The following is a 13,273-nucleotide window of genomic DNA, read 5'->3' as shown; positions in this document are numbered from 1 at the left end:
CAAGGACAGAACTCAGCCTGTTCACAGACAGCACAGAAAACAAAATCACCACAGGACCCTGGGTCCAGCCTCTCCTGGGTACTGCGTGGCTCCCGGTGCCAGAGGCTGGGTCCCCCAAGCAGGGAGCTGGCTTTGGATGGCCTAGTGGCCCTCACGGGCGCATTTTCTCTTGGTTGTCTCCCATCCCTCGAACCAGCGCTAAGGGCACGGGAGCCACCCACCCGGCTTTCCAGCTCAGAAAAATCAAGGGGCCTCGGCATAAACTCTCGAAAATCTCAAGGCTGCTGAACAGACATCCTGGTGTGAGCACCCGAGTGGCCGGAGATGGAGCATTGGCCTCCATCAGCCCAGCTGCTGGGGCTGCAGCGCCACCTAGTGCCCGAAATCCTGACAGCAGCGAAGGTTAGCCCAGCCCAGCCCAGCACACGCAGCACAGGGGTCTGGAACCGCCACACACGTCTACAGAACCATCCGATGCAGACGCCGCCAGCAGTGTCACTCACCACCAAGATCCTCTTGTCCTTGCAAAAGCTGTGACTTCGCCTGGGGACGGAGGCAACGGGGGACAGCGGGGGAGAGGCTGCTGGCCGTCCTGCCGGCCGTCCCTCCGCTCCAGGTTCTGCGCAGGCGCCTGGGAGAGAGAACAGAGAAGAGCTTCGGTGCGAGCCTCTCGTCTGCGGCCGTACCGTCGCGCAGAGGTAGCATGTGGCCCGGCTTCACGGCCGCGTGGCCTCAAAAAGATCCTTAACCTCTGACCTCAACCATCTAGGGAAGGAACAATAACAGCGTCGAGGGCCTTGCTCAGAACGTGCGGGACATGGTCCAGCCACTAGGGGGCAGCGGTGAGTGGCTGAAGCGTCTCACTCACGGGGCCAGCTCCGTCCTCGCCCAGGACAGCCCTGCGGTTCTCACTTGAGCATCTTTCCTATTTATATTCATACATATAACACAGATATACAAATATGTATTATATATAAATGTGTACATATATTTTATTTATGAGCCATCTCGCCAGCGCCCAGAACACCTTTCCTTGAATCCAAATGCTCCCCCCACCCCCAGCTGGAGAACAAACATCACCGTCAGCCCTGGATGAAGCACAGACCGTGGTTTACAAGCTGCACACTCAATACATGCACAGGCCAGGAGGGCCAGAGAGGGCAGGTGCCTGGCGAATAACACACTGCATCATGGAGGGCATCCTCCCTCCTCCCTCCCTCCCAAGACAGGGTTTCTCTGTGTAGCCCTGGCTGTCCTGGAACTCACTCTGTAGACCAGGCTGGCCTCGAACTCAGAAATCCGCCCGCCTCTGCCTCCGTGCGCCACCACCGCCCGCCGGACTTTGCTCGCACTGTCCCTGGCTCACTTTCTGAACACCCTTAAGCCGCTGCTCTGAGCCTGCTCTTCTGCCGCATGCCCCGCCTACTGGGTTCATTTTCATACCCCCGTGGCACTAAATAAATCCCATACACACTTCCGCCCTGCCTGACGTCAGGACCGGTCTCCCAGATGCACCACCAGCAACAACCACCCTGCCCTCGTCCCACAGACCAGCACCACGGTCACCTCAGATGCACAGTCCTAGCCCTGGAGTCGGCCCCTTTCCCCACCCATGGCACAGCCCGGAGCTCTGGCTCTGGACCTGACCTCACACCCTGGCCCCTGGTGCACCTCCTGCAACGCTTCAACACAAGTCCGGGACTTCTGTGTTAGGAGTACAGGATGGACAGACAGACAGACAGGCAGGCAGGCAGACAGACAGGTGCTAAGGCCTATACAGCCAGGGGTTCACAAGCTCTGCCCCTGACTTGCCCAGCCTGGTAGGGCAAATTTTACTGGAATGAACATGCACAAGAGTTTAGTCTCCTGGGTATGGTGGTCATGATTGTGTCAGCACTCGGGCCCCCTGAGGCAGGAGGATTTCTGGAGCTGAAGGCCAATCTAGAAGCCACCCACAGAAAGGGAGAGACTCAGAAAACTATCAGTCTCTTAGTCACATATGTAAAGAGCAACAGCTTCTCAACAACAAGAGTAGTCACAACATGTAAAGAGCAACAGCTTCTCAACAACAAGAGTAGTCACAACATGTAAAGAGCAACGGCAACTCAACAACAAGGAAACGACTCAATGGGAAACAGAGCAGGATCCAAACAGTAATTACTCCTGAAGAATCATGCCTCCAGCCAAGTGAGCAACAGAGGGACAATTAGCCCTTTAACCACGACAGGACACATGCAGCCAGCCTGGGCCACATGTGACCCTGTCTCCAAACAAAGACAACAAAAATAAGGAAGATGTGGCAAGCTACACAATGTGAAACCCGAGGACGCCGGGCTAAGGAGAGGGCAGGAGCAGAGTCCCACAGGATGGGCGGAGAGGGTGGTTTATGAGGAGCAGGACTTCCTGGGGGTGACACAGGTGGTCCCTGGCATAGACTGTGCAGGTTGAACAGTAGCTGCATCTCATGCAGAAAGATTGCAAACGAGCCACGCCCACCACCAAGGCTGGCCGCCAGGGTCCCCAGGACAAGCCCTGTGCTGGGCATCTCCACCGTGGCGCTCACATGCTCCCTGGGTCGTGGCTGGCCTAGGTCTCTCCTGTCACTCAGATGGCTCCTTTCCACACCCCACCCCCAGTTTCCTGCCACCCTCACTCTAGGCGACCTCGCCCACTCGCTGGCTTCAGGTTGCTTGTTCCTACGCAGCCACTGCAATGTTCTGTGGGGCCGATCCAGTCAGTAACGCAAGCTTAAGTGTGGCCGGGGCAGCAGAGAAATTAGATTGAAATTAGACTGAATCGAAATTAAATTAAATAATATACAAATAGCAGGCGCCACGACACCTGGGTTCTCTTCCTTCTCCTTCCTCCATCCTCCTGCCTCAGACACCACAATGCTCACCACACCTGGCTAGAACATTCCTTTTTTATAACCGAATAATATTCCACTGTGGGGCTAGACCACGTTTTACTTTCCCATCAATTCTTTCTGAGACAGGGCCTCACCCTGCCCAAGCTGGAACTCGGGAAGATGATTTGCAACTCATGATCTAGGTGTGGGCCCCAACCTGGCCAGCACACGTATCCAACGTGCTCTATGAACAGAGAGCAGGATTTAAACCTGTATTTCTTAGTACTGCATGTGTGTGTGTGTGTGTGTGTGTGTGTGTGTGTGTGTGTGATGTGTCTGTGTGTGTCTGTGTGTTTGTCTGTCTTTGTGTCTGTGTGTCTTGTGTGTCCCTGTGGCTGTGGCTGTGTGTGTGTCTTTGTGTCTGTCTGTGTGTCTTGTGTGTCTCTGTGGAGGGGGGATGTGTACCACAGGCCATCTCACCTCCCTTTACAAGGTGGCAAGACTCAAATTTGAGTCACCAGGCTTGTGACCCAGCAAGTCACCTCACAGGCTCCTTGATTTTATTTTCAGGCTGGGAGTGGGGAGGGGAGGGGTGCGTGTGGAGGTCAGAGCAGGGCTGTGTAGAGCCAGTTCCCGCCCTCCATCAGGGGGGACGGAGTTGGGGCCCTCACGCTTACCCACACCGTATGATTTTAACAGCGGGTGGACACTGGAGTCAGCAGAGATGTCACCCTGGGAGCATCCTCTGAAGTTACCTGTCAGGCTAACCCCACAGATTTCAGCCTAACTTAGGGGGCTGGGGGCTGGGGGCCGCCCCACCCCAACCCCTGTCGCCATGCTGGATTCTCTGCTCTGTGCCCAGCTGTCACCAAGCACCAAAAAAGGCTCTCTCCCACAGGAAGGGGCACAAAAACCAGGCTAAGCCTCACGATCCTTGTGGCTTCTGAAAGCAATCCTAAGAGTTGGGGCCACAGAAGATGCTGAGCGTCTTTCCTTAACCCTCAAGCTCAGGCCTGCAGTAAAGTATCTTCACCCCACGGCGTGAAGAGTCCCCTCAGAACACTGTTTCAGACTAACTACAGTCCCCGTGTCTCCTGGCTGTAGCTGGCCCGGCTCCCTCTGCACAGGGCTAGCCAGCTCCCTGGAGGATTCTAAATGGCAGCTCTTCTAGCAGCGTCCTCCCCAGAGGACTGCGGATGTAGACTCGGTTGCAGACTAGCAGACATGGCCAAAGGTGTTCTGGGGGGATGGGCTCGCACATGCAGAGGCCTCCCCTTTGAATACGTGGCTTGAACCCAGGCAAACCTTGCACCACTGAGCCATACCCCAGGCCTCCTTGGACTTTTCATTTGAAACAATGTCTCACTAAATAACCAAGGCTGGCCTTGAACCTGTGATTCTCCCGCCTCAGCCTCCTGGGTAGCTAGAGTGGTGTGTCTGAACCACGAGGCCTGGAAGCCAACTGCTCTGTGGGGAATTCTCGCCCTATATCCCACAGTCCCTTGATGGATGAAATTTGCCTATGCATCCAAGACAGAAATATGTCACCCATGTGTATGTGCTTGTGGGTGCATGTGTACGTGTGTCTAGAATGTGTACATGCACATGTATCTGCGTGTGTACGCACATGCGTTCACATGCATCTGTTCATATGCATGTGTTGTGCTTTTGGGTGTAGATGTGTATGGAATGTGTGCACATGCATGTGTAGCTGCGTGTGTGCATACATGTATGTTCATGTGCATGTGTATGTGTGTGCCCACACTGGTGTGCTCAAGTGTGTGTGTGTGTTATGTGGTGTGTTTCATGTTTGTATACACACCCAGGGAATATTGCTAAGTCCTGAGACACACAGGAAAGCCCAGAGGGCTGGGACATCCTTGCCAGCTGCCTTCCCGGGCAAACGCTCCCTTCCTTCTCTGCCCCGCAAGGTTTGTATTTTTAACAACCAGCGTTCTGAGCTCCTCTGCGGCCTTTCCTCTTCATTCGTTTGTTTGTTTTTGATCTTTAAGATCAGGAACCAGAGGGAGGGAAGGAAGCCCAGTAATGGGATGAGGATCAGGCCTCGAAGGACAGCCTGTGCTACAGGAGACCCTGACTCCACAACAAAACCAAACAAGCCTTCCAGGAGGACAGAGGCCAGAAGCAGGAAGCAGGAAGCTAGTCAGTGGATTCCCTCCGCCTGCGCGCGCCCGCCTAGAGAAAGCTGATCCCTGAGAACCAGCCCTCCTGGGGCCTGGGCACTCTGGGCAGCATCCAGGCCCCTCCACAGCCCAGTGGGACTCGAGGTGCTGGCGGGCCGTGGAGTGTCACATTCCAGAGGAACACTGTCTCCTCTGCTCCGGCTGCTTCCACGGCGACGGGGGGGGGGGGGGGGGGGGGGGGGGGGGGGAAGGGAGGGGAAGGGAGAGGAGGGGAGGGGAGGGGGAGGGCGGTGAGAACTGGGCTAGACCACCAGAGGCAAGCCTCGCCCAACCTCATAGCAGCTCTGGGTTCCCAACAGAGCAGGGCATCGAGGCAGGGAGCTGCTGCCTCTCCTGAGCGGTGTGGGAAGAAGCCACACTGGAGGAGGGAGGAGCTCAGCGCAAGTCTGGAAGGTTCCACATGCCACGCAGAGCAAGTCTGAGCTCCTGAGGAGAGACGCAGGTTCGAAGCCCCAGTGCTCCACACTCCACAACATAAATCGAGGGCAATCCTCAGCTCCCTCTGCGTGGCACCTCTGTCCCCACCAGGGTAGACCCCGGTTCTTCTCCCACAGGCTTGGGGATGAGAAACTTTGCTGTAATTCTTGACTATGCGCGACTTTGTAAACACCGTGTCCTGAAACTCCAGGACAGTGTGGAAGGGAAGGTCAGAAACAAATCAAGACTAGGCTGCTGCCTCCCTAGAACTGCTCAGCAGGGGTTAGGTGGGGCTCACTCCAGCCTCCAGACTTCCCAGCATGCCCTGCTCCCGGGCTCACCCATCAGTGCCTCCTCCAGGATGCCATCCTGGGTCACTCCTCCAACACCTCACTGAGCATCAGGTAATTTCCTGACTGCGGGTTCCAGGGCCCTATCACCCAGCTGAGGTAAAAAGCTCCCCAAGGGCTGGACGCGGCTTCCCGTTTCCTCCCCACTTTTACCACAGTGGCCGTCATCTCTTGGGATCCAGCCAGACCTGGGTCCAGGCATCTTGGCCTTTTGCTGTGTGACCTGTAACAGGTTCCTTAGACTCTCTGAGCCCTTTTACATATTGTCTTATTTTATGGCCTTGTCGGCTCCCTGACTGATTCTCGGGACACGCCGATATCTGAGTTGGTGCAGAGCTGTCCTACTATGCGCAGGATGGTCAAGTCCCATATTCAAAGGCCCAGACACAGCCTTCAATGATAATGGGAAGAAACAGAAAACACACGCTCCTGGTCCTCTGACCCTTGAGCAGATCAATCCAGTTGTGCTATGGGCTTCCCAGAGGTTTCCCGGGCACCGGGTCTCAGTTGCCCACACTGGTAATGCCCTGCCACCTTCCCCAGCCCGCAGCCGGTCCTCCCTCGGGTCACCTCCTGAGAGACCTAAGCAGGCTGCTTCTGGGGAGCCCAAGCCAGAGGGAGCCGTCTTATAATACCCTGTGGACTACTTTCATTCTCTCACAGCACAGATCTTTCTGGAAGCTCTCACAGCTGGCTCTGCTGAGGACAACGGGCGAGGTGTCATCCAGCAGGTGCTCTGCGATGCTCACACAAAATGTCCTCCCTCATGCAAGTCCCAGGCCAAGTTTTGAACCCACAACCCATGGCCAAGCAGACGGAGCCAGGGGATTAGCACAGCCAGGACAGAACGAAGTTTTCTAGCATGCCGATGATAAAGAAAGAGATGGCTTGGAGATTAAGAGCACTGACTGCTCTTCCAGAAGAGGGCCTGAGTTCAATTCCTACCAAACCACATGGTGGCTCACAACCATCTGTAATGGGATCTGATGCCCTCTTCTGGTGTGTCTGAAGACAGCTACAGTGTACTCATAAATAAAAATAAATCTAAAAAAAAAAAAAAAAAGAGTAAGAGAAAAAATTCCTAATAGTCTGGAAGCAAGCACACCTACCTGTCCTGTTAGCCTGCAGACTGCACCACTCCCTAGAGTGGCACCTCCACTCAGTCACACTCACACACCGACCTACACAGCCCCGGTGAGATCTGAAACCGGACACAGATGTTTACAAACTTTACGACAAAATTCCAAGCGCCTCTGTACCCACCTTGGGGCCTTCCGGCCTCCTCGCATCCCTCTCACAGGGTTCCGCGGCAGCCTTGGGAGTCTCGGCGGGGAGGTCCGGCTTCCCTTTGGGCTGTTCTCGTCTCCGCTGCCTGGCGTCGTGCATGAGGGACAAGCCCTCCCGGACCCTGGCCGGTGGGCCCTTCTCTGAGCAGGCCCTCTTGATGTCCAGTGGTGAACAACTAGAATCGCGTGGGGGGGTCCCCCACGGCACCTCAGTGCCTTCCACTCCCTGAACAGTGGATCTCCTTGGAGTCCCTTTCTTCCGGTCCGAGGGAGGTGACCTCGGGGAGACGGGGTCCCCGCTGCCTGGCTCCTGGGACTTGACTGAACTTTGCCTAGGTCTTGTACCCTGGTGCTCACCGGAAGAGGGCTTGCTTTCAAACTCAGCGATGCCTAGAGATTTTCTCCTGGAACCAGCAGGGGCGGGAGAAGGTGAGGGACAGTTTTCCTCAGAAGCGGAGTGTGGTGGTGCCCACAGAGGCAGGCTGGACTTGGTGGGCGTGGCTGTCCCCAGGGGCTCTGCTGGCTGCTTGCTGGGGCCTGGTGAGTGGAGAGCTTTCAGAGAGGGCCCTGCTTGCTGCCCGACACCGACCCCATCTGACTGCGGAACCTCCTTCAGGCTCCTCCGTCTCCACTCTGCTTCCTTGGGCCAACCTGACCTCTCCTGAGGAGAACCGCTGGGCTCCGCCGAAGGGCTGTCCTGCTGCTCCTGGGCCCTGCTCGGAATCCTGCCTGACTTCTCCTTGTAGTCAGCCATCAGAGCGTCCAGGTCAAGGATGACAGACCTGTAGCCATCTCTCATCTTCCCCGGGAATGTTTCGCTGATCACCTCTGTTCTCCTCCTCACCAGGAGGCTTTTGGGCCGCTGCCTCAGGGCCGGGGATGTCTGCTGTGGGGCATCCCTGCCTGAGGACGCCCCCATCCTGCGGTCCTTCACAGCACCATCTTCTGACCCTCGGTGAAGCCACAGCGCGTCCACATCAATGATTCTGTCCCTGGAAGGATCGGGAGTCCTGTCCCCTGCAGACCGCGTCAGCTGGTCTGTGGACTTTGGGTGTTTTGAAAGGTTCCATACTTCTTCATACTCTCCCCGCTTAGCGCAGCCCTTACTGCTGGCAGGAGACCACGGCTCTTCACAGCCAGGAGAAGCCAAAACAGGCACGACAGAGCGAGGTGACAGAGGAGGTGGTGTTTTTCTGGAAGGTTCCGGCGTGTTTTCAGGCCCTGATTTAACCACACTCTTGGCCTTCTGAATATCAGGAACCTGATAAGTCACTGCAAAGAATGTTGCAGTGGACTCTGCTGGTGGCCCCCGCTTCTCCGCCACAAATGTCCTGCCCTGAGAGGCATCCGGTGTCACCTCCTGAGTTTGTGCCTGCTCGTGAGACAATGGAGGTCTCTTTAAGGCACAGGTTGGGGAGGTCGGACTATCTGCTGGTCTCTGCTGCCTTTTGGAAGCGCTCTCTGGCACAGGGAAGTTGAACAAATCAAACTTCACATCGTGAGGCAGCGTCCGCCGCCTCAGCCTGTCCACCCTCGGCTCCGAAGGGTTGGACCTCCGCATTCTGACTTCGGGCTGGGACACCTGGGCCAGCCTTGGGTTATCCTCACTGGCAACCACGAGGGGACCTTTCTGCGGGATTGATGAGTCCCGCCCTGCCTGCACTTGGGAGTCACGGGGCTCAATGTTGGCCCTGGATGGAGGATCTGAAGAGACATTCCAGGATGAACCCCTTTGGGCAGTACTGAGATCTTTGCTGACCACGGCGCTGCTGTGCCAGCTTGCCACAGCCCCTCCTGTCCATTTGGGAGACTGGCAAGAACCCCCAAATTCATCCCTTGGCTGTTGACAGTCAAGCTTTGGTCCACTGCCTTCCTTACCCCGAGCTTCCCATATGAGACTTGCCCTCTGGACGGCACCCCCATTCGCCTGCAGAGAACAGGCCACGTAAGTAGGGCTGACCTCCTGTGAAGACTGCCGGCCGGGCAGTGAGAGCCGGGCTCTGCTACTGCGCAGGGTCACCGCCTTCTCCTCAGGCACCCTGGACACAGCTTCACTGTGTGCACGCTCCCCCGCGGCATGCACAACGTCATACCTGGGCTGGACCCTCTGGGACACAGGGGGACTTTCCAGATGCCTCAGCGGGACAGGGCGACTGGGCCTCTCTTCCACGGGGTGTATCTCGGGGACTGGTGTGGGATACTGTCTCGAGTCCACATCCACAGCTCGCCCCAACATCCCCAGGTCAGCATGGTCCGACCATCTGGAGCGGTCTCTCTTGTCTGTCACTCCGGGTGGCTCCTTCCCTGGCCAATTCTCAGGCCTGGGTCTGGGAACCGGCAGGTCGGCCACATCGCAAGGGGGTGTGGTCGAGAAACAATGGCCTGCCTGGTCGGCCACTGTGTGCCTCTCCACGTGATGCTCAAACACTGTGGCCCACACCTTCTGGAAGCTTCCATCATCTTCTGGACTGACTTCAGAAGGGCCGCCGTCTCCCGCCGCTGAGCGAGCACTCCGACACCTGCCAGGGTCCTCCTGGTCAGAGGCATCTTTGAGCTCTGCCTGCTTCGACTTCTGGGGAACCGCAGACTTCCAGGGACTTTTTGTGGCAGAGGTTCCATCCAAACCATGCCTTTCCTTAAGCTGAGAAAAGCAACAGAAGATAATGTTAAGGATTTGACGTGCACGGGGACCAAAGAGGCAAACATAGCAGCAGCCCTGTCAGAGCAGCAAGAAGTCTTCCAGACGGCTCAGCTCAGCCTGGGGACCCGAGTTCCATCCCTAGAACCCAAACCAGGAGGTTTGGACTCTACAGAGTGGCCCTCTGGCCGCATGCCGTGGCACGGGGATGCCCCCTCTACACATCGATAAAAACAAGTTAAACTTTAGCAAATAAAAACAGGGCTGGAGAGATGGCTCAGAGGTTAAGAGTACCAGCTGTTCTTCCAGAGGTCCCGAGTTCAATTCCCAGCAACTACATGGTGGCTCACAACCATCTGTAATGACCCTCTTCTGGTGTGTCTGAAGGCAACTACAATGAACTCACATAAAATAAATAAATAAATAAATAAATAAATATTTAAAAAACATAAAGATACTATAAAATGTTTTTTGTACAGTGTAGTAAAAAAATATTTAAAATCCCTGCCAGGGGCTTCTTCCCTGCATGTGTGTGCATGTGAGTTCATTTGTGTGTGTGTTCATGTATGTGTGTGTGCATACATTTTCAAGCTGGCCTAGAACTCACAAATCCTCCTGCCCCAGTGTGCTGAGCTCTGAGGTGACAGACATGCACTACCACCTGCTTCATTTCTAACGGCTCAAACCGAAAACCACCCCAGTACCAGCTGAAGAGTGACATGGAAGCCAACTGTAGTCTGCCTCAGGGCTGGAATACAATGCAGCAGTGAAAAAGGCTACAGCACGGCCAATCTCAGAAGAATGATTTGGGGTGAAGAGCGTAAGCAGAGGACACAACCACATGAGTTGTAAGGAGTTAAATTGCTCTGCAACTCTAGGAAATGGAAAGCAGTCAGTCAGTATGAACAAGAAGCCGGGCTAGGAAGCTGGGGGAGGGGCAGGCCAGAGGCATCAGGGAGGCAGGATGGTGTCTGGGTGCGGTGCAGATTCTTGCCACCCCTGTGTGGTAACAGCTGCCTGGGAAGACGCAGGCGGGAACCCATCCCACCCTGGGCACTTTAAATCCACATTAAATCCTCCAGTGCATCCCAATAAAGATGTCTTTTAAAAAGTAACACCTCGCTGGGCAGTGGTGGCGCACGCCTTTAATCCCAGCACTTGGGAGGCAGAGACAGGTGGATTTCTGAGTTCGAGCCCAGCCTGGTCTACAGAGTGAGTTCTAGGACAGCTAGGGCTACACAGAGAAACCCTGTCTCAGCAAAGAAAAAAAGAAAAGAAAAGAAAAATAAAGAAAAAGAAAACAAATATAAAGTAACACTTCAGATCGTCAGCCACACACCAGGTACCTGGAGCACGTGATTGCGCGCTCTCTCTTCTGAGCTGTGGCAAAGAGAACTGCTTTAGGCACCGAGCTGCTCCTGTCACCAGGTGCAGCTCCAGCAGAGGGGAGAAGCAGCTCCAGGGAGCCGGGTGGGTACCTCCCAGGCTTTTTGTTTTTGTAAGACAGGTCTCACCATGTAGACCAGGACAGCCTCAGACTTAAGAGAGCTGCTGGCCTCTGCCCACCGGGGGCTTCCGTAAAGCCACTTAAGAAGATGGCGTTCCCTCAAGCTTGTTGGCTCGGAAAGACAACAGTAAGAAGAGATGTCATCAGGCATTCAGCTCACGGTCAAGGCAGTGGCAGCGGTGAAGAGAGTCTGATGTTCTTTGCTGCACCTAGCAGGTCACACGCTTCTAAGGGGGACAGCAGAAGACACGCCTACCTTTTCTCTCCTGTCCCCAGGGAGCTCGCCACCCAGCATGGCACACTTCTCGTGCCCGACCTCAGTGCTCGACGCCGACCTCGACGAGAACCTGGGACAAAGGCAGGAGTTACTCACAGGGAGCAGAGGAGCACACGGAGACTCCCCGAAGCCCACACTGTCCTTGACGCTGGGGGGCGGGGGGGGGGCAGGCTGCGTCCCCCGCTTCCTTCCAGTCACAGAGGGGCCTAGTGGAAGGGACATACCTCAGGCAGAGCATGTCTGTGTGGAAAGCCTGTCTCGGGGAGAAGCAGGTGTCTGGGTGCTCCCTCCTCGTCGGAGCCTTGCCTGTGGCTTCTGGCCTCACCTGAGCCTCTCTTTCCTCGTCTATAAAGCAGGGATAATTAACATCTCCCTGGTCTTTTACAGGGCAGACCTGAGAATCAAGCTATGACCCTAATAACTCTGCGAAGGCGGTTAGGGAAGCCCAGAGAAGCCCCAGGCGGGATAATTAATGGTTCTCAGCCACAGAAGGCACAACACTCAACCCACAGCCAAGGAGCAGGCATGAGACCCGGGGTCGGAGGGTCGTCGTGTAAAGTGGGGACACAGCCTTGCTTCTGCCTCTCTGTAGGCCAAGCCAGTCTCCCTCTCTGGGCCTCAGTTTCTCTACTTATAAGGGGGAGGAGGAGGAGATTCAATCTTTCCATCCCTATCATACATACTTTTTGTAGCACGTGAGACACAATGTGTCTATATAGTGTTTAGGGTTCAGGGCTCCGGAATATAAAGGAAAAAAGAAAGGGAGGGGTCAGAGCATTTGAATTTGCCCCCCCCCCCACTGATGAGAAGCCATGAGTATTTCTAGTCTCAGAGACTCAGTTTACCCATCGGTCATGTAATCTCGTGGCTCCTCCCAGAATCCTGTATGGTACAGCGAGGCCCTGGGCATCTGTTGTCTTAACCTGGGGAGGGCCAACATTTAAACCCTCTCAGTAGGTCAGCATCCCACCGGGACATGGGCTCATGAGATGGCTCAGCAGGTCAAGGAGCCTGCTGCCAAGTCTGACGACCTGAGTTTGATCCCCTGGACCCTGAGAGTTAACTCTGGCCCTGAGAGTCCACCCCAGTGGGAGCACGCAGGCAATGAGCAGGGGGAGACGGCAGATCAGGCCTGGTGACATTTCCCTGCCATGGCCACAGTGGAAAACAAGTCGGGAGGCATGGAGGCGTGGCACGTTAGGTGTTGGCTCTAACCTCGGCTGCCGCCTCTGCACCAAGGGCTCAGGTGCTGAGGGCTCGCTCCCCCATGGAGGGCACTGTCTACGTTCTTTCTAGAGCTTTTCTCTCAGTCTGTGCCGGGAGGTCCTGGTGGGGTTTTAGCTCTTGATCCCCAGCTCTAGGGAGGTAGAATCAGGAGGACATGGAGTTCAAGGTCATCCTTGGCTGCCTAGAGAATTTGAGATAGCCTGGCCTACATTAGCCAATGGCCTGGTCATGTAGGCACTGTAGGCTTTGTTCTTTATCACAAATGCTGAGGTGTGAGTGTGTATGAGTGTGCAAGAGTACACTCTAGAGAGTATGAGAGAGTATGCGATGAGTATGTGTATGTGGGTGTGTGTGAATGAGTGTGTGTGTACGTATGTGTGTGGGTGAGTGTATGTGTGTGTATGTGAGGGTGTATGTATGTGAGGATGTGTGTATGCAAGAGTGTATTCCTGTGGAGGTGTATGCATGTGGAGGTGTATGCATGTGGCGTGTATGTGTGTGGAGGTATATGCGTGTTCG

General features: G+C 55.4%; 1 protein-coding gene across 1 annotated transcript in view; it reads right to left on the bottom strand.

The window, feature by feature from the left end:
- Positions 1 to 13,273, bottom strand: part of Kiaa1671 (KIAA1671 ortholog) — a 139,624-nt gene that overhangs the window by 93,339 nt on the left and 33,012 nt on the right. The window contains 4 exon segments of the mRNA XM_052167488.1: positions 504 to 577; positions 580 to 631; positions 7,083 to 9,746; positions 11,507 to 11,597. Of these exon segments, the coding sequence (XP_052023448.1) occupies positions 504 to 577; positions 580 to 631; positions 7,083 to 9,746; positions 11,507 to 11,597 (2,881 nt within the window).

Source organism: Apodemus sylvaticus, chromosome 22 (genome assembly GCF_947179515.1).
Source record: "Apodemus sylvaticus chromosome 22, mApoSyl1.1, whole genome shotgun sequence".
NCBI lineage: Eukaryota > Metazoa > Chordata > Mammalia > Rodentia > Muridae > Apodemus > Apodemus sylvaticus.
The sequence above is the reverse complement of the archived record's forward strand: the minus strand, read 5'-3'. Positions and strand labels throughout refer to the sequence as shown.